Source organism: Urocitellus parryii, chromosome 7, assembly GCF_045843805.1.
Source record: "Urocitellus parryii isolate mUroPar1 chromosome 7, mUroPar1.hap1, whole genome shotgun sequence".
Lineage (NCBI taxonomy): Eukaryota > Metazoa > Chordata > Mammalia > Rodentia > Sciuridae > Urocitellus > Urocitellus parryii.
Genome location: NC_135537.1, coordinates 167,409,546 through 167,428,942, shown reverse-complemented (window position 1 = coordinate 167,428,942; position 19,397 = coordinate 167,409,546). Strand labels below are relative to the sequence as shown.

At 41.6% G+C, this 19,397-nt stretch overlaps 1 protein-coding gene and 1 non-coding gene across 9 annotated transcripts in view; both read left to right on the top strand.

Moving 5' to 3' along the window:
- Positions 1-18,834, top strand: part of Kansl1 (KAT8 regulatory NSL complex subunit 1) — a 189,935-nt gene extending 171,101 nt beyond the window's left edge. For 6 of the 8 annotated variants that reach the window (XM_026408228.2, XM_026408231.2, XM_026408232.2 and 3 more), the window contains 9 exons: positions 413-584; positions 9,595-9,777; positions 10,240-10,428; positions 10,771-10,919; positions 14,466-14,587; positions 15,390-15,447; positions 15,668-15,780; positions 16,503-16,755; positions 17,065-18,834. In XM_026408228.2, coding sequence (XP_026264013.2) covers positions 413-584; positions 9,595-9,777; positions 10,240-10,428; positions 10,771-10,919; positions 14,466-14,587; positions 15,390-15,447; positions 15,668-15,780; positions 16,503-16,755; positions 17,065-17,292 — 1,467 coding nt within the window. In that variant the 3' untranslated portion in view covers positions 17,293-18,834. The remainder of the gene's footprint in view (positions 1-412; positions 585-9,594; positions 9,778-10,239; positions 10,429-10,770; positions 10,920-14,465; positions 14,588-15,389; positions 15,448-15,667; positions 15,781-16,502; positions 16,756-17,064) is intronic. The other 2 variants (XM_077800539.1, XM_026408234.2) reach the window with 1 other exon arrangement.
- Positions 8,609-8,715, top strand: LOC113196393 (U6 spliceosomal RNA). Its single transcript, XR_003302543.1, has one exon. It is a non-coding gene; the product is annotated as a U6 spliceosomal RNA (small nuclear RNA).
- Positions 18,835-19,397: the final 563 nt, after the last annotated feature.

Here is a 19,397-nt window from a genome sequence, read left to right as displayed (position 1 = left end):
ACTTAGCAAGGCACTGTCTCAAAATTTAAAAGGCTGGGAATGTAGTTAAGTACTAGAACACCCTGGTTTTGGCCCCCAGTAACACAAACACACAGAACTTCAGGTGGTGAAACTATGCAGATATTGTAAACTGTTTTCAGCACAATTTCAGTATCTTTTGAACTATTATGGGTTTGCTATCTAGGCAAACAATTAGGGTGCCAAATAATTGGATTTTATGAAAAGAAAGTTACCTTAATCACTTTGAAGGTCAATGTGTTCCAGAGACATGGAAATGACTTAACTAATCAAACATTCTCTTGGCAGTGTCATCGCTGTCTGACAAGGTTTCCTGAATCTTTGGGATAATGAGTGGGAATCTTGGTTTTTTATCCAATGCTGAATTATCAGAATTTTGTTTGGCTTTTCACAGGTTCACCGGAACAGCACAATCCGCTCTGGCTGTGATGTGAATCCCTCCTGTGCACTGTGTGGTTCAGGCAGTGTCAACACCATGCTTCCTGAAATCCACTACGAAGCCCCTCTGTTGGAACGCCTTTCCCAGTTGGACTCTTGTGTTCACCCTGTGCTAGCATTTCCAGATGGTAAGAAAGACCACAGAATATAAAGTCTAATGAATGAGACTTAACAAAGGTTTCAGCTCAGGTACTCACTCTAAATGTACCACTTCCCATCAGTCTTCAAACTTTGCAGAAAGGGTGCAATAGATGCGCCAAACCAGTATGTGACACTAAAAAGATTGCAGCCTGCTAGGGAGTTTTCCCATTCACTGTTGAGTGGGAGTTGCCTGGGTTCAGTTGCCCCCAACCTCTAGTAATCTGGTTCTTTATAGCTTAGATTATCTTTAAAAATATGTTCTTTGTATGCACCATGATATAAAATAGAATGGGCAGCATTGTTCTTGTGAGTGTATTCATATTGGTGTGTATGTGAAGACATGACATCTTTCCAGTGTGTTCATCAGCATGGATCCTTAGTGTTGGCATGTATTGTTTTTCTGATATTTACCTGCCTCTGATAAGTTTCTGTGTCTATCAGTTCTCCTTTCCCACCTCCCTTTTCACATCTAGCTCCCTCCAGTATGATAAGACATGCATTCCTCTTGGCCATGTTGAGCCTCAGTGTGGTATGGGTCTTGTTCCAGAGAATATAAAACACAAAGACAACAAATAAAGGGAACATTTCTAAGAGTTCACAGCTCCTAAATAATAATCCCGGGATGGGATGTAGCTCAGTACCTCAAATTTGCAAAGCCCTGGGTTGACCCCCAGTTCTCCCTTCCCCCCAAAAAAAAAAACCGATAATAATTTTAATCCTGGAATTAAATTTACAAGATGGGTGTGGATATAGTTCAGTGCTAGGACATTTGTTTAAGCATGAGCAAGGCCCTGTATGCAAGCCCCAGTATCACTGCAGGGGTTTAGGTGGAGTGGCTAGTTTTTATTTAAAAAGAAAAGGAATGAAGCCAGTCATGGTGGCACACACCTATAATGCCAATAACACAAGAGGCTCATGCAGGAGAACTACAAGTTCGAGGCCAGACTGGGCAGCTGAGTGAAGACTCTGTCTCTAAGTAAAACTTAAAAAAGAAGCTGGTGATGAATATAATTACTGTGGAACACTCCTAGGTTCAATCCCCAGTGTGTGTGTACACACACACACACACACACACACACTCCAAACAAAAAACAAAAAATAAAATCAAGTTGGTGTAGACTATAATTTATAGTAAGTTTGTGTAAGTCAGATTTTGACCAAGGTCTTGGTGGACTAATGGCAGGTTCAACAGGAAGATTTTTTCCATCAATTAATGAAAGTAAATATATTTACTTGCCAAAGTATTAATAAAATGGTTTTAAAGCATTTGTAGTATTCTAGAATATACAACCTTTATTATAAACTATCTGAAGTGATCTTTTTTTAAAATTGCATTTTAAATAGTATACAAACAAAAATATATGGAAACCACTGCTCTGGATAGTGCTTTTGTAATCTGGTATGGATTCACTGACTTTCACATAATGTGCTCTCTAATCATCACCATGTTGGTTGTTTTTTGTTTTGTTTTGATTTTGGTCTTGTTTTGTTTGTGTTCTTTGTTTTTCAGTACTGGGGATTTGACCCAGGGCCTACACATGCTAGGCAAGTGCTATATTCACTGAGCTACATCCCCAACTCCATATTTATTTATATGCTAATGGCACATATTATGGCTATTTATTGTACTTTATCTTCTCGAGGATTCAGATCTGTGTTTTTCATGTCATCTTTCATAACATTTCACAATTAGATTGCACCTTTCTGAAAGGAGAATAACTGAAATAGGAGTCTGAAGAATGAGAAAAGATTGTAGGATTTATAAACTTTACATGATATGAGAAAAAACATGGAAACAAGTGGTTTATAAGCTTCAAAGGGCAGGTGGTAGATAAATATCTTAGGCTGTGCAGGCCGTATAATCAGTGTCAGTTTATATCACAACTGCTCAACTGACATTTTTAGCACAAAAGCAGTTATGGACAAGATGTTAAAAAAGGGAGGCCAAGTAGTGTTCCAATAACTATTGGAACAGTGTTCCAATGACTATTTACAGCAATAGTCATTGCCAACCCCCATCCTTAAGAATTCCCCCTTGTAATTGTCATTTGATCATTAAAGAACTGTAATCTCCTGTTCTGTGTGTGTGCTTCAAATGACTGAATTCTTTCTTGGCTCCCAAATGCTGTAGCTACAAGGAGTTTTGGCTTTTGTTACCAAAATCCTCTTTGTCAAAAGGAAGTGGTATAATATTCCTGCTGCCACATGATGACTTGTAAGAGTAGGAAAATTCAGAAAACTTGGAGCACATGGATAGCAAGATGATAAGAACCATAATGAGTAGGAAATGCCTGAACATTTTCCTGTGAACTTCATATTCAAAAGTCATTCACTTGTCCCTTTAAATTATAGATATTACCATTTCCATTATTATTTGTATAGTATTTTATGGTTTAAAAAGCACTTTTCTCATATTTGTCTCATTTGCCTCTTTCCAAAGTCTTGTAATTTTATAGATCAAAGAATGCTTAGTGAGATGTGGTGGTTTATCCAAGACTAAATGGCTGTAGAATTCAAACTCGGAGTCAGCTAATGCCTCTCCTTCCTCTCACTATATTCTGTGTTCCTTCCCAGAGAAATTATTATGAAAAGTCAGATTTCTGCCCATTTCAAGATTCTGACTCCAAACAGCCTCCAAGAAAACTGGAAAGCATTTTCTTGAGTTATTCTTTGAATTAATTAATTTATTTATTTTTATTTTGGTACCAGGATTGAACCCAGGGGCACTTTAATACTGATCTATATCCCCAGCACTTTTTATTTTGAGACAGGCTTTCTGAGTTGCTAAGGCTGGCATCCTCCTACCTCAGCCTTCCAAGTCCCTGGGATTATAGGTATGGGCCACCATGCCAACTACTTTCTGAATTATAGTGTTGTATGGTCTCAAATTTGAAGACAAAAAAAATCCAAAATTGTACTCAATGAAAATCCCCTAATAAGCATAGTAATCATTCCTTTGTCAGTAGTGTTACCATGTATAACAGCAAATATGCCTGAGCCACCTGCCTCACATCTCTCATGTATTTCATCACTTAGCATGCTATTAGGAGGAACTCGTTCCCTATTAATATTTTCTGCTCTACTTGCTACGTCATACCTATATGACTACCACCCTTCTGCCCTCCCTTATCCTTCACCATACCATTTCATTCCAAGCAGCAGAATAAAGAAAGAAAATATTTAGAGCACCTCTTTGATCTTTATCATTTTCTTGCCTCCAGATACTGCTTGTGTGTATGTTATTCCTCCCCTATCTGCTGTCTCCTTATATAAAACACACACACACACACCCCTCTCTCCTAACTATAAATCTGGGGTTGGACAAGAGAGTTGGCCAGCCATGTTCTATTTATGAAAGTATAAACAAAAACGTTTATAAATTTTGCCATCCTAAGTAGGATGCATGAACTATACTTGTCTATGACTTAGTTAGGTCTCCCCAGGTTATTTCACATAATTCTAATTATCCTATTTAACATTGTTCCTATTAGGATAATTTTGCTTTGATGTGAATAAATGCCATATTCAGAGCACAGTCTATTTGTAAATGAACGATTCCCAGAGCCATAGAGACGCCCAACTCCTGAGGGTACCACTCATTTATATATTATTTGAACAGTACCCACAAGACAGGGTTGTGCACATACGTAATCTCAGCAACTTAGGAGAGCAAGGTAAGAGGATCACATGTGTAAAACCAGCCTTAGCAACTTAACATGATACCCTGTCACCAAAAAAATAAAATAAAAAGCACTAGGGTTATGGCTCAGTGATAAAGTGCTCCTGGGTTTAATCCCAGTACCCACCCCCCCACCCCCAAAAAGCACCCCCCTGAAGTATTGGCATTCCCTGTGTTTCACTGTATAGCATTTAACTACACTGAAGACAACTCATCCTAGTACTGTGGTTCCAATTCTTGTGCACTAGACTTGACTACTGGTCTGCCCTTTTGTAGCCTCTTCTCTAGGAGATGTTTAAAAATGGCAGAATTTGGGGCTGGGGATGTGGCTCAAGCCGTAGCGCGCTTGCCTGGCATGCGTGCGGCCCGGGTTCGATTCTCAGCACCACATACAAACAAAAATGTTGTGTCCGCCGAAAACTAAAAAATAAATATTAAAAAATTCTCTCTCTCTCTCTTAAAAAAAAAATATGGCAGAATTTCCAATTTTGTTTTTCTTAACAAGGTTAATTTTGATTCATTCTTTAATTCCCGTGATGGTTACATTCATATAAACCTCACATATAAATGGTTCCATTGAATTTCTAATCGCTCCATTCATTGGATATCTGTTGGGGTTTCTTCCTCAACATTTGGAATTGTTTAAATGTGATACTTAGCTATATTCTGTAGAGCTCTGTAACAAATTTTAAGCAGTTTTACAAATGCTTCCTAATCAGTTTGTGTGGTTGCTGTATCTCAGCCAGCTGCTATTCTGGCCTAGAGTTCTCTCTCTCAACCTTCAGTGCTCCATTCATTGCCGTTAAGGGCATCTAGATAAGAAATTTAATTGGATGGGGTGGCTTAGACATGGTATCTCAAGTCTGTAACCCCAGTCATGTGGGAGGCTGACAGGAGGATTGCAAGTTTGTGGCCAGCCTGGGCAATTTAGGGAGAACTTGTCTCCAGATAAAAGGGTTGGGGTGTACATCGATAGTATAGTCCCCTGGCTATGGAAGTTGGAGGAATAGAGTGTAATAGCCTCTTAGTATTCAAGCAGAAGTATTGTTTCTTTATCAACTTCCTTAGTAATTAATTCCTATTTAGAAATGTAGAGGATGTATAACCTTGGGGGAAACAATGTTAACTTTTAAGTTTGTAAAAAGGGGTTATTAACAGCATCATCTGCTGACCAGGAAGTTCTTTGCTGTTTTGAGAGTTGCCAAACTGGGCCTCTGAGGCTACTACAACTTCCCAGCAGGAGGAAGAAGTGAGCTTACAAAATAAGGCTTGTTTAAGAAAATGGTTCAAAGTAATGAGTGGAACTGTCCAGTGAATCATAGAATACCAGAACCTGGAAGACCTGCAGTCATGGTTTGATTTTGTTTGAGGAAATAGTAACTTAAGCTGGTTTTATTTTCCTATTAAGGAAACCTCTTCACTTAATAACACTTTAACCCCAGGTGCAGGTATAGAATGTGGGATGTCCTCTAGCTGCGTGGATCCCTGTTAAGTGTTTTTTTTTTTTTTTCGTTTCATATTCTTTTCAGTTCCCTTCTCCAGCCTGTTTCAGTTTTTTTGTTTTGTTTTGTTTTTTGGTTCCTGAGATTGAACTCAAGTCAGGGGCACTCAACCACTGAGCCACATTCCTAGCCCTGTTTTGTATTTTATTTGGAGACAGGTCTCACTGAGTAGCTTAGCACCTTGCTTTTTTGCTGAGGCTAGCTTTGAACTCCCGATCTTCCTGCCTCAGCCTCCCCAGCTGCTGGGATTATAGGAACCACCATGCCTGATTCACATTTTTAACAATAGCTATTTGGATTTAACTTTTTTTTTTTTTTTTTTTTTAAGAAGAATCTGAAATCTAGTCCATTGTTATTTTTAGTATGACCAGGCCTCTCATTTCCCTATGTACCCTTTTTTCACTGGCTTCATTTTCAGGTTTGGGAGAGTTGTGACTGGGGAAAAAAAATACCAAAATCACTGTGCTTTTGGTGTCCTGTTACATATATACACACCTTTTGCCAAGTGGAGGTATTCATCTTCTGACAAAGGGGTATCTGGGCATATGCAGAAAGTGTCCTCTCCTTCCCTGAGCTTTCGTTATGCATTCAGGCTGGAGCCCAACTTTCAGACTGTTGTCCTACGCTGGGTACTTCTTAACAATGCTTTATTTCCCACACACCCCTTTCTCAGCCTGGTCTGAATTAGAACAAAGAACTTTTACCATCGATACTTCTAAATTTGATTCATGATTAATGTGTTATTTTCCTCACCCCTTTTTAATGTACAACTGATTTATTTTTAGGAATTGGTATAGGTGAGTTTGTTTTTATATGTAAATGAGAAAGAATTATTTTGGAAATTTTTTTCAGAAGATTGCACTGTTCTCAGTTATTGTCTTTTTTCTTTCTTTCTTTCTTTTTTAAAAGTATTGGGGCTTAAACCCAGGGGCACTTAACTACTTAACTACCAGAGCCATGTCTCTAGTCCTTTTTGAGATAGGGTATCACTAAGTTGCTGAGGCTGGCCTCAAATTTGGATCCTTCTGCCTCAGCCTCCTGAGGTATAGGTATGCACCACCATGCCTGGCAGTGTTACTTTGTAACCTTAGACAGAGTTAATTCACCCTGATTTTGTTTCCTGTCTTCAAAATAAGCATAATGATGCTCACTTCATGAAATTGTTGAAAAGATTAGTGATACACACATAATATGCCTGTCACATAAGAATGGGTTCAGTAATGGTAATTTATTCGTCTCTTCCCTGACTCCCTATCCTGGTTCTAATTGAACACATCCTTTGTCCTTTCTGGGGGCCAAAACACCATAAACATTCAGAAACTACTCAGTAGAATAAGTGAACTTTCATTGAATTTTGAAAGATGGAATTTTTCTGACAAGAAAACCAGAGAAATAATATAGGGGAAAATATAGCCCAAACGGCCTGCAGGAATAAGCTCCTGTGTAGTGGGAGCTGCTTAAAGCAGTTTCTTTATCTAGACTTAAAGAGCATAGATTAGATAGAACCTGAGCAGTTGTGTCAATTTGGAATGAGTTGAATTTCCCTTCTCATACCCCTTTCACACTGAAGCAGTGACTAGTATGGACTCTAGTAGGGTTGGATTTATTATTATATATATTATTGCTATGTTGGGAGCTGAACCCAGGAGCACTGTATCACTAAGCTACAAGCCTAGCCCTTTTTATTTTTTCCTTTGACACAGAGCCTCACTGAGTTGCCTAGGCTAGTCTCAAACTTGATCCTCTTGCTTCAGTCTCCTGAGTCACTGGGATCACAGGCATGTGCCTCCATGCTCTGCAAGGGTTGGAATTTTGTAGTGTTTCATGGATCATTACTTGATTTCCTAGGGGAACAGGGGCCCAAAAAGAAATATTCTGGCCTTTAGATTAAAATGATCCTGGAAAGCTTTCCAGAACCCTAAAAAAAGACTCAGACCTATGTAGCCATGGTGGTGAAATATCAGAATGTTGCAAAAACATAACAAGGAAAATCTAAACTGGACATGGTAGTGCGCAACTATAATCCCTGCTATTTAGGAGGCTGAGGCAAGAGGATCACTAGTTTCAGGTTAGCCTAGGCAATTTTCCAAGATCCTATCTCAAAATAAAAAGGTCTGGGCGTGTAGCTTAGTGGTAGATCTCCTTGGAATTCTATCCCTAGTACCATAGAAAAAGAAATCTTAAAGTTGCATATTGTCACTAGAGTTCAAGAATAATGGGTCAAATTAAATAAAAGGACTAAGTAAAAAAAATAATCTCTTTACTGATACAGGGAAAATTTTATGGAATAACACAAAGGCATAAAGAGTTTAACGGGATCATCAAAACTACCAAATACTTTGTAGAGAAAATAAAAGAAAAATCTAAATAAATAGAGAAAGATAACATGTTGACATTTAGAAATTCAGTATTTATGGCAGAACAAATGACTGTTATCCCCACATTGAACTGGAGTATCATTAGGTGTTTTGTTGTTTGGTTTTAATTTTTCACAAAAGCTTAAAAGACAAAACTCAGACCACCTGCTAAATAAGAATCAGATTCTCTCTGATGTATAACACTGGATGTAGAATACCATGGAAGAATAGCTTTCAAGGTCAGAGAGGAAAGTAATTTTAAGTCCAGAAATTCCTGAAGGGACCTATTGGGAAATTGAAATTAATCTAGAGCTGGGTGCTGTGGCTTGCACCTACAATCCCAGCTGCTCAGAAGGCTGAGAGATCACTGGAGCCCAGGAGGTTGTGACCAGCTGAGCAGTGTAGCAAGACCCACCCCCGTCTTGGGGGGGGGGCATCTAAAGAATGAAAAGATAAAAAAATAATAGTGAAGAGTGCTCATTTCGGCAGCACATAAACTAAAACTGGAATGATTCCGAGAATATTAATGTGGCCCCTGTGCAAGGATGATACACAATTTCATGAAGCATTTCGTACTTAAAAATATATACGTAGTGAGAAAAAGTTAAAGATTATAATTAAGTTCAAAAGATAATTGATTTGTGGTGTATAACACTTAACTGCTCAGCTAAAAAATAACCTAGGTAACCAAGGTGGTAGAAGGTGAGGAGGCTACAAAGGAAGGAAAGTATTACGTATTTCTTATTTGGAGGAAAGGTAATATAGTACTCCCTATAGTGCTTGGCAACACTGTCCTCCCTCTTCCCACCCTCACCCCCACTTCTTCTAATACAGGGGGCTGGGGATCAAACCCGGGGCTTCTTGTATGCTAGGCAAATAGTACCATTGAGCTACGTCCCCAGTCCTTTTTTTTTTTTTTTTTTTTTTTGAGACGGGTTGTCACTAAGTTTTCCAGGCTAGCCCCAAACTGGGTATTATCCTGCCTTCCAAGTAGCCCCCTTGTAGAATCTTTCTTTTTTAGCGGGGGGTGAGGTGGGATTGAGGTACCCAGTATTGAACTCAGTCAGGGGCACTCGATCACTGAGCCACATCCGCAGCTCTTTTGTATTTTATTTAGAGATAGGGTCTAACTGATAAGCCTACACTGACAGAAGATAGCAGGTTTTAGTCTCTAGAAGAATAGAAAAGGGTGTTCATCTATCTGTTAAACCAGTAAAGACAGTAGATTTAGAGAAATGCATCCTTGAGGGGGGACTCCATCAGTCTAATAAAAGGTGAAGTAATGTGCTTATAAGTAGAGGGACTATGTTTACCAAGGTTTTCATAGATGGATCTTCTATCTGACAGCTTCTGCTTGTCAAGTCCAGGAGAGTCAGTGGTGAACACCTATCACTTCAGGAAAGAGGAGCCCAGAGATCAGGTGTTTGGACTTACTTGCAGTGTTCTTTGTTTCTTGCAGATGTTCCCTCAAGCCTGCACTTCCAGAGCATGCTAAAGTCTCAATGGCAGAACAAGCCTTTTGACAAAATCAAACCTCCCAAAAAGTTCTCACTTAAGCACAGAGCACCCATGCCAGGCAATCTGCCGGATCCAACTCGTAAAGACAGGCACAAGTTGGTCAACTCCTTCCTGACAACAGCCAGTAAGTTTCAGAGAACTGGGGAGTCCTCCAGAGTCCTAGTTATTTTTCATTCTTTTATGTTCTCAAGTTACTGGTTTGCCATGCCAGTGTGTTAGGTAAGGCAGTTGTATCATAGTCTACTACTTCTGCTTGTCTTCAATGTTCTTAGATGGATTTTGGAAGCTATTCCAAACACCATGGATCATGGGGAAGACCCAAAGTGTCCATTGAACAGTTGGCAGTGACATAGCATTGCATCCACCTGTCGGCAATGATATGTCTTTTGTAGCCTAGTGTCACATTTCTCTGGTTATGGATTCCCTATGCCTGTCCTAGCCATTGTGCTATTTACTAGAGGCTTCAGTCCCAAAGGACTTTCTTGCTGCCCTGAGTATATAACATTGACCTAGAGAGAACTTAAGGGCTCAAATAAAAGATTTGAGAGAAGGTGTTTCACAGCTCTTTCTCTGTTCCCCTCTTCAGAGCTGTCCCATCACCAAACCCGGCCTGACAGGACCCACAGGCAGCACTTAGACGATGTGGGGACTGTGCCCATGGTGGAGCGAGTGACAGCGCCAAAAGCAGAGCGCTTGCTCAACCCACCGCCACCCGTGCATGACCCAAACCACAGCAAAATGAGATTGCGAGACCATTCATCTGAGAGAAGTGAAGGTAGGGCCAGGCCCGGCACCTCTACCTGCATTTGCACCTGCTCAGGGCTTTCTGGGGCAGCCCAGGCTTCTCTTAATTGCCCGCCAGCTTTGTCCTTTGCCTTCTAGGAAGGCTGAGTAGGGGGGCACTACTGCTTCTAAATGCAGGTCACTTCTTACCGCTGCAGCAACCTCTGCCAATTCCCCTACCTCCCATCACCAAGTTTGCTTCACCTTTTTATCCTCTAGGCTTAGAAAGCATTTTTACCTTTCATGCATATTGCTGGTGTTCTTTAGTGTGTATTTAGAAGAGAAGCTTGTTAAGATAGTTATGTACTCCTTTCTTTTCTGTTGACTTCTGCAGTGTTGAAGCATCACACAGATGTGAACAGTTCAAGCTACTTGGCTGCTGCCCACCATCCACCACACAGTCCCTTGGTGCGACAGCTTTCCACCTCGTCAGACAGCTCCGCACCCACCAGCTCTGGCTCACAAGTTACAGCCAGTGCTTCCGTAAGTACCTGTGTGTATTTGGCTGGGCATCTTCTGCAGGTTGCCCCTCATGCACGTGTCTCTGGGGTATATTATAGAGGGTAAGTTATGAAGCCCAGGACATTCGTGGTAACTCATTTTTAAGCCATAGTGGTGGTACTTAATCTGTTATTTTTCATAGTAGAGTTGGATCTCTGCTGAGCCACCCACAGGAAGCTTGATACTGAAGTAGACTATTAAGGTGATCTCTGACTGCTCAAGATTTGTGAAACTAAGCTTCAGACAGAAGTCTATAGTACCATGGCCTTAACTCTCTTGGCCCAAGAAGTGAGAGGAGGGAGATGGGCTTTGGAGATAGCTGTTGATTTCCTTATTTCTGTTCTTACAGTGAATGGAGGTTACTTCCAGTGAAAACTGGGTGTGAAGTATTGGAAAGGAAGGGAGTAGGCAGAGAGTCCCATGTTTTTTTTTTTTTTAGTTGGAGAGAACAGAACTACAAATTCAGCAGGTCACTGTGGTTACGTCCACATAGTACATTCATAATGGCAGCCCATTTAAGGCACTCCTTCCCCTCACCCCATCAACTTTGACAGTACCACATTCCATCCATCAAGCTGTTTGTAGCCATTTCAAACATTCTCATTAATTTTGTTTTAATATTATCATCTCTCAAGCTGCACTCCCTTGAACACATACACTTGTAGCTGATTTGTATCCATTAGAGTCCTTCATATAATAATTTCGATAACAATTATAACAGTAATAATAAAACTCTAGAACACTAATGTTTATTGTACACTTATGCCAGTGCTAAGTGTTTGATGTGTGTCATCCCTTTTAATCCGATAATAAATACCCTTTGAGATGTAGGTGGTTTTATGAATTCACATGTTTTGGGCATGAAAACTAAGGCTTTCCAATGTTAAGTAAATTGCATAAAGTGAGGCAGCTTGTGAAGGGTTATAATTGTGATTCAAACCCCAACAGTGTGACTGCAGAGCCAGCTTTCTCACCATGACAGTACACAGTCTAAGGGTGGAGGCATTACGGAGGTGACTTAGAAAGAAAGCTCTTACAGAGCTTAGATCAAGAAACTTCTAAGCTCACAAAATGTGCTCCCTAGGCTCCTATCATCAGGTAGGAATTCACATTGTTCTCTCTTTGCTTTTACGAATCAGACCATCTTTTTCAAGAGGGCTTCTTACTACTTCCCCTTCTTCACCTCACACATTCAATTATTCACCAGCATAGGGTTTCAGATAATCAAAGAATTTAGAAGTCTCATTGTGATAGAAAATATAAGCTATTAAGATCTGGGACTTGTTGAATATATCAGGCTTCCTGAGTCTGAAAAAATGTTAATCTGGGCCTGGATGCTTTGGAATTTTTACTTAATTTTGGCATATAGATTTTTTTTCATATTTATTTTTTAGTTATAGGTGGGCACAATATTTTTTAATTTTATTTTTATGTGGTGCTGAGAATCGAACCCAGTGCCTTACGCATGCTAGGCGAGTGCTCTACCACTGAGCCCCAGCCCCAGCCCTGGCATATAGATTTTTGTGTATAGCACTCTGGTGACCCTTAATGCTTTCATTCCTATTCAGTGAATATGGATTTATGTAATAGTAAGCAGAGTGATTGGCCAATTATTCAGAGAAAGACTGGATTACACTGGAGAAATCATGGTGGGAGCAGGGTATTTGTGGTAGTGCTTTGCCAGAGTCATTGGTTGCAGTAGAATCACTTTAGTGGCTTTAAAAATATATATTTTTACCACAGCCAACCAACCTACCTACTTTCCTTCTCTCCTTTCTTGTTTTCTGATGTACAACTAGGTATAGGAACCACTTACTGTTCTCATTGCCTGCTCCCTACCTCTGGCTCTAAATAGGAGAGCGCAGTTAAGTTAGATCAAAAGAAGCTGTCAGAATGGGGGGGTCTAGGACAAAGATGAGAGGTAGAAGTTGTTCTTGGACAGTTCCACAAGCCATTTTGCCTGGAAGGTACAAATAGCAGGCCCAGAAAGATTTGAGGAAAATACATACCTGTTTTCCAGCAGTTTCACATTCTTGACCAAGGTACGGAGAAGGTTGAATCTCCTAAGGCACCCTTTCTTTGCGTTCTTTTGTGGGACATGGATGGAACTTGAACAGAGATGTGGCAGTAGCTAAAGCTTTTGTGTATGAGGTCACTGATCCTTAGCTGTAGAACCCATCCAGTCCAGATTTGCAGAAAATCTTTCAACCATTTTGGCTAAGCAGTTGCTGTAAATTTGTGAATTTATTGACAAGTCTAGTTGAGTTGATAGAGAAGGAGATAGAAGTGGAAAAGACTTTGTGGTTACCTGAAATCATAAATGACAGCAGCTGAAATCCTGGTCCGGGAAGTGCTAATTTTTAATATTCCCTGAAAATGATCTAAGATGATGGGGTGAATAAACTGTACATCACTTTCCAAGAACTGAGGATAGTTGTAGTTAGTTGTAGGGGAAATTCTGACCCTCCTTATCTTCTTTTACAAGCCCCTCCTCTGAGGCTTGGCCACACTCAGTGGTTTGGGTGTGAATGTAGCCTCTTAGATGTTTCCAGATGTATTGTTGCCATGGCAGCATGTTTGTCATCCCACTGTTTCCCTCACAGCTCAGTAAACAGTCTGTTTCAGGATAAGGTATATGCTGTATGGACAGAAGCAGCTAGTAGACTTTCTCTTCCATCAAAGAAACCAGGCCAGTTGGCTCCCTACTTCATTCCTTCCTCATCTCTCAGCTACAGTAGATACCCACCTCTGCCTCTGAAATTGGATCCTTGGAAGTCTTGTTTCCCTAAGGGTTTGATCTTCTTCACTTCCCATCAGAGCACATTTCTTTCTTCAGGAATGGGAGTTGTGGATACTTCCTCCTCTTAAGTTTCCCTCATCTCAGTGATGCAACTGGAAGGCTCTAGGCTCTTTCTCCAAGAATAATAGGGGAAATTACCCAAGAGCCAAGCAGGTGGTGGGTGCAGATTTATCTAAAGAGTTCAGATTATCAAGAGGAGAATGCTTTCATAACAACCAAGGTGAGATGGTCTGTTGAGAGGGCCTACCCTTGGAGCGTCTTTCAGAGTAAGAGAACTCAGTATTTGTAACCCAGAAGTCATCACTAAGCATAAACATTGCCATTTAGGAGCTAAGTGATAGGATTCAGGAATAAAAGAGGGGAGTAGGGATTTTTAAAGGAGGGTGTTAATAGAGTTTTTATAGAGGAATAAAAACTTCAACAGCTGACCTAAAACCCCTGAATATTCACCTCTATAAAATTCAACAAATCTCTTCACATGAGCTCATGAAGGAAAAGGGGGCTAGGGGGGCAATATGAGTGAAAGTTACTCCTTGGGACCATCTGGTGTTTCCCCAAGGACTCTGTTCTTGGAGACAGTTTCCTAGGGGTGAGCCATGGCATTCACTACAGAGTTCTGTCTAAGGACCCAAATGCCTGATTATTGGTGATCCTGCTTATATCTTAAATGAATGATTTAACGTTTGTAAAATTGTCTCTCTCTTAAAACATAACCTTTGTCTTAACAGCAGCCAATAAGGAGGAGAAGGGGAGAGAGCTCGTTTGACATTAATAACATTGTCATCCCAATGTCTGTTGCTGCAACAACTCGAGTAGAGAAACTACAATACAAGGAAATCCTTACTCCCAGGTAGAAGCCTTGAATAATCAGCTCCTCTCCCTTCTATTATTGCCCTTTTCCCCTCTTCTCTTCTGACCGACCTTTGGGTTCTGTCTTCTCTCTTAATCTCCCTCTCCTCACCTCCCCCCCACCCCCCTTGCTTGCCATATTAGGAATAGGACCCAGGGCCTCAAAACTGTTAGGCAAGCACATCCCCAGTCCCTTTTTTTTTTTTTTAATTTTATTTTGAGACATGGTCTTACTAAAGTTGCCCAGGCTGGCTTGGAACTTGATATCCTCCTGCCTCAGCTCCTAAAGTATGTGGGATTATAAGCATGTGCCACTGAGTCCACGGGGTGTTCTGTCTTCTCTTTAAATGAAAGTCTTACCTAGGAAGTGAAATTGTTTCTCTATATAATTTTCTCTTGTTACTTTATATGACCAGAGATCACGGCCTGGCAGGCCACTGACCATGATTAGCATATAAGCATGTTTTATTAAAATACTGAATTTGTTTTCAAATTCAAGGCAGAATTATTTACAATTTTTGTTGATTTTATCTGTTACTTACATTCTCATAATGGTACCAGTCCTGAATAGTGTTTGTCCCCTTTAAAGAGATTCCCTTGCTTTGGTTTGTTAGTCTGTCATCCCCAACCCCAGCTTGCTGCATGTGTTTCTGGCCTTTGTGGGTATTTGAATATGAGGACTTTTTTTTTTTTTTTTTTTTTTTTTTGAGGTCTCAGGGTTACAGAGGATGAGCTGTGATAGGGCTCATCCTGCAGCCTGCCTACCATCTAATGGGACTTTTTTTTCCTTCTTGGTTTTGCAGCTGGCGGGAGGTTGATCTTCAATCTCTGAAGGGGAGTCCTGATGAGGAGAATGAGGAGGTAATGGCATGGTCATACTCTCTTAGAAGAAAACACACTCTTGGGTACACATATTCAAGATGCCTCAAGACCTGTGGGTGTCAAGTGAAAGCTCCGTGTATACCTGTCCTGTCCAGGAAGAACCTAGAAAGGGGTGGGACTGGTTCTAGAATTGCTATATCCATACTTAAACTCAGCTTCCTGGGGGAAAGAGAGACTCAATGAAGCTGTTGTGTTGCAGATTGAGGACCTATCTGATGCAGCCTTCGCCGCCCTGCATGCCAAATGTGAGGAGATGGAGAGGGCACGGTGGCTGTGGACCACAAGTATGCCACCCCAGCGGCGGGGCAGCAGGTAATGGGGTAGGCACAGGTTCCCAGGGCCTGTGGAGGGAGGGTGCTGGATAGGGAGTTTGGGCCCTGCCTGGGTCCACAGAATTGCCAGTGCACAGGATTGTTTGCTTTTCATATCATCTATTGACAATGTCCTAGAATTAATTACAAGTTTCTAGTATTTGTTGGAACTAGGAGAGGAATGACTAAGTCAAATGCTACATTCTTGCTGAGTAGTCCCTGTCTGGTTCTCATAAATTATTGTGATTGCCTATGGCTATTGAAGGCCAGTCATGGTGATTGAGCTGAAGGAGTTTTGAAGGCCTCACCACAAGTTAACCCTCTTTGAGTTAGTTCTCTGAAGTGGGAAACCACAGTTCACTATCTCACACATCACTATCCTGTTTCCATTTATCTGAGTTTGGACTAAATTCCCTATTCCCGTGAATTCACTATGTGCTCTGCCAGGGATTAGCCCTGGGCATTGTTTAGCCCTGACTTTCTCAGGATGATAGATGTACATAGTTCTCAGATGTTATGTTTTCTATCTCCTACTCTGGGCAGTAGTAGAATGAAGCGAGATTTGCTAAATCTGAAGAAAACACGCTGGTATCAGTCAGCATCAGTGTCTGTTGATAGGGATGCTTTTTTCATACGTCCTCCTCATCCCTCACCCACCCAGAAATACACAGACAAGAACTCCTCCATTAGCCTACACTCACAGCTGCGTTCCTTGGTGTACAGGTCTTACAGGTCATCAGACGGCCGGACCACCCCACAGTTGGGCAGTGCCAACCCCTCCACTCCACAGCCCGCCTCCCCTGATGTCAGTAGTAGCCATTCTCTGTCAGAGTTATCCCACAGTCAGTCTCCTAGGAGCCCCATTAGCCCAGAACTGCACTCGGCACCTCTCACCCCTATGGCTCGGGACACTCTGCGACACTTAGCCAGCGAAGACACCCGTTGTTCCACACCAGAGCTGGGATTGGATGAACAGGTGAGGTATACCACCTTTGCCTGGGGTTGGCAAAGTGGCGGGTGGAATTGGGAAGGGGTAGTACCTGCAGAAAATGAATCTTTTTTATGATTCCTTCTCCCCATTTGGAGGTAGGATCATGCACTTCAAATTGATTTTCTGCATGTACAAGGGAATTGTACCAGCCATTGTTAAATGAGTGCCCACCCTGTGAAGGGTCTTCTGAATTGGCTCAGAAAATCCAAATAGACTGGTCATGGGCTTCAGACCACAAGTTTTGGGGCAGGAAGCTGGCTTGGGTCCTCACCAGAGCAAATTGTCTGCCCACAGTCTGTCCAGCCATGGGAGCGACGAACCTTCCCCCTGCCATACAGTCCCCAGGCAGAGTGTGAGGACCAGCTGGATGCACAGGAACGGGCAGCCCGCTGCACTCGCCGCACCTCAGGCAGCAAGACTGGTCGGGAATTAGAGGTGGCACCCACCTCGCCTCCCATTGTCCCCCTCAAGAGTCGGCATCTGGCAGCAACGGTCACAGCTCAGCGCCCAACTCACAGATGAGCTGGAGATGAGAATCTAAACAGACTCACTAACTATTGGCATTAAAGCTTCAGAAATCTCTGCGTTTGATATTCAAACATCATATGCCGGAAATTTTCACAGTTTTTAGTGAATTTAAGGAATTTAGATCCTCCTTTGGTATTTTTTTTCCCTCATTTTGATTTTTGTTTTGTTTCTGTTTCCATGTTTTCTTGTCACCCACCTGAGCACTTCCTCTAGTTGGCAGACAAGTTCAGGATAAGACCCTGCTGGCCTGGTCCTGGTACATCCTCTGCACTGTTGAATCACTGGACTTAGCAATGTTAGATGATCACCCCTCTCCTTCATACCTGTGGGCAGGGTAGAAAAGCCAAAGGGCAGAGGGGATGGAAAGCTCCAGTTCAGCATGGCCTTTTAGTTTAGGATGGGACAGAACAAGGGCATTCTGGGCTCTTACTCCCCTTCCCTCCCATCTGTGGCTTGGCTAAGCTCTAGTGTTTCTGGCGGGTCCCCCTACCCCCACTTTGGTTTTCTGTGCTGGAGAACCCCATCAGAGCCTCTTTGCCATAATTGCCAGCTGTTCTCACTGAGCTCTCAGCCACCAGGATGGCTCCCCCTTGTCACCCAGGTCTTCAAGACCTGTTTTCAGTTTCACCTGCATTTGGTCATCTCTTTCTTGACTCCTTAACTGCAGTAACCTGGCTGCGGCTGCTCAGGTTCCCCCATCCTGCCCCTTCCTGCCCTTCCTCGTCTGCTCCCCATGCCATGCACACACCCACACACATCAGTCCTTCCATGTTGGCCTGGTCTGTGAAGGTAGGGTCTCCTTAACCTCATCCCCACTCCCCTACAAACTAGGAGATTGGGGATGGGAGCAGCCATCTCCCCTGTATAATTTTGCTTTCACTGACTGGTTCACTTTGTCATGTTTCCTTCACCTCTATTTCCCTGTCAGTGTCAATTAGACTCTTCCTCTTTCACGCTCCCCTTGCCTGTGGAACATTGTCTGGACCTAGCTGTGGTTTTCATCACTCCCCATCACCCTCCTTTGTTAACCTTGTGCCTGTCTCATGTGTAATCACATCACCAAAAAGGGGGCGGGGGGGAAGGACTTTTTTTTTCTGCCATTTTGTAATCGTATAAAAATTATAGGCAAAACTGCTTAATGGTTGGGGTTTTTTCACAATTTTCAACATTAGTGATTTTTTTTTTCTGTTTGCAAGTTAAAGGGTTTGTCATTGTTTCTTTAAACAACAATAATGCACCATATCCCTATGCATAAAGTGCTTCTTCTATTTATAAGGTTGAAAATTCTGAATAACCCTTTTAGCATTGTAAAAAAAAAAAAAAGAAAACAAAACAAAAACAAAAAAAAACCAAAAAACAAAAATTTAAAAAAAACTTGTATTTTGTAAATATTTTCTTTTCCTGCTTTGAGCTGTGTAATGGCAGCGAAACATGTAGCTGTCTTTGTTCTATAGAAATGCTTTTCTTCAGAGAAGCTGATCTTTGTTAATGTCTTGATTCTGTTCGCAAAGCACAGACTAGTGCTTAAAAAAAAGGAAGGAAAAATGAAAAAAATAATAAAAAAAAAAGAGTTACAGAATGTTGGGTGTCAGCCCTTTATTGACCTACGAGACTTTGGTGTCCATGGCAATGATGGTAGCTCTGGAGGCAGCTCTGCTGGAGCCAGACTTTGGGGGGTCTGGCTGGCTCTGAACCTTGGAGACCTTTGTCTTCTGGGAGCATGGCAGGTTCATGTGATGGTCATAAGAGAGGACGTGATGGTTTTCACTGAGATGAGGGGTACCAGGAGGAGAGAGGCCAGCACAAGACTGTCTGCTCTTACTGAATGAAAGCAGTCCATCTGTGGCCTCTCAGTGTTCTTTCTCTAGTGAGGCCAGCACTGTATGTATCTAAATCTAAATTGTTCTTTAATGAAGATTTTACTTTTCACCATTTAACTTTTCTGGAGTTGGGAGTCAATGAGAATATGTATAATTTTAATGGTACCTGGATTGTTTCTTTGGCCTGCAACATATTTCTCCTGAGGAGATTTCCTTTGTAGAAGACAAATGAGTGGGTGGACCCAGTTCTCTCTCTCTCTCTCCTGTTTTCCATAGCAG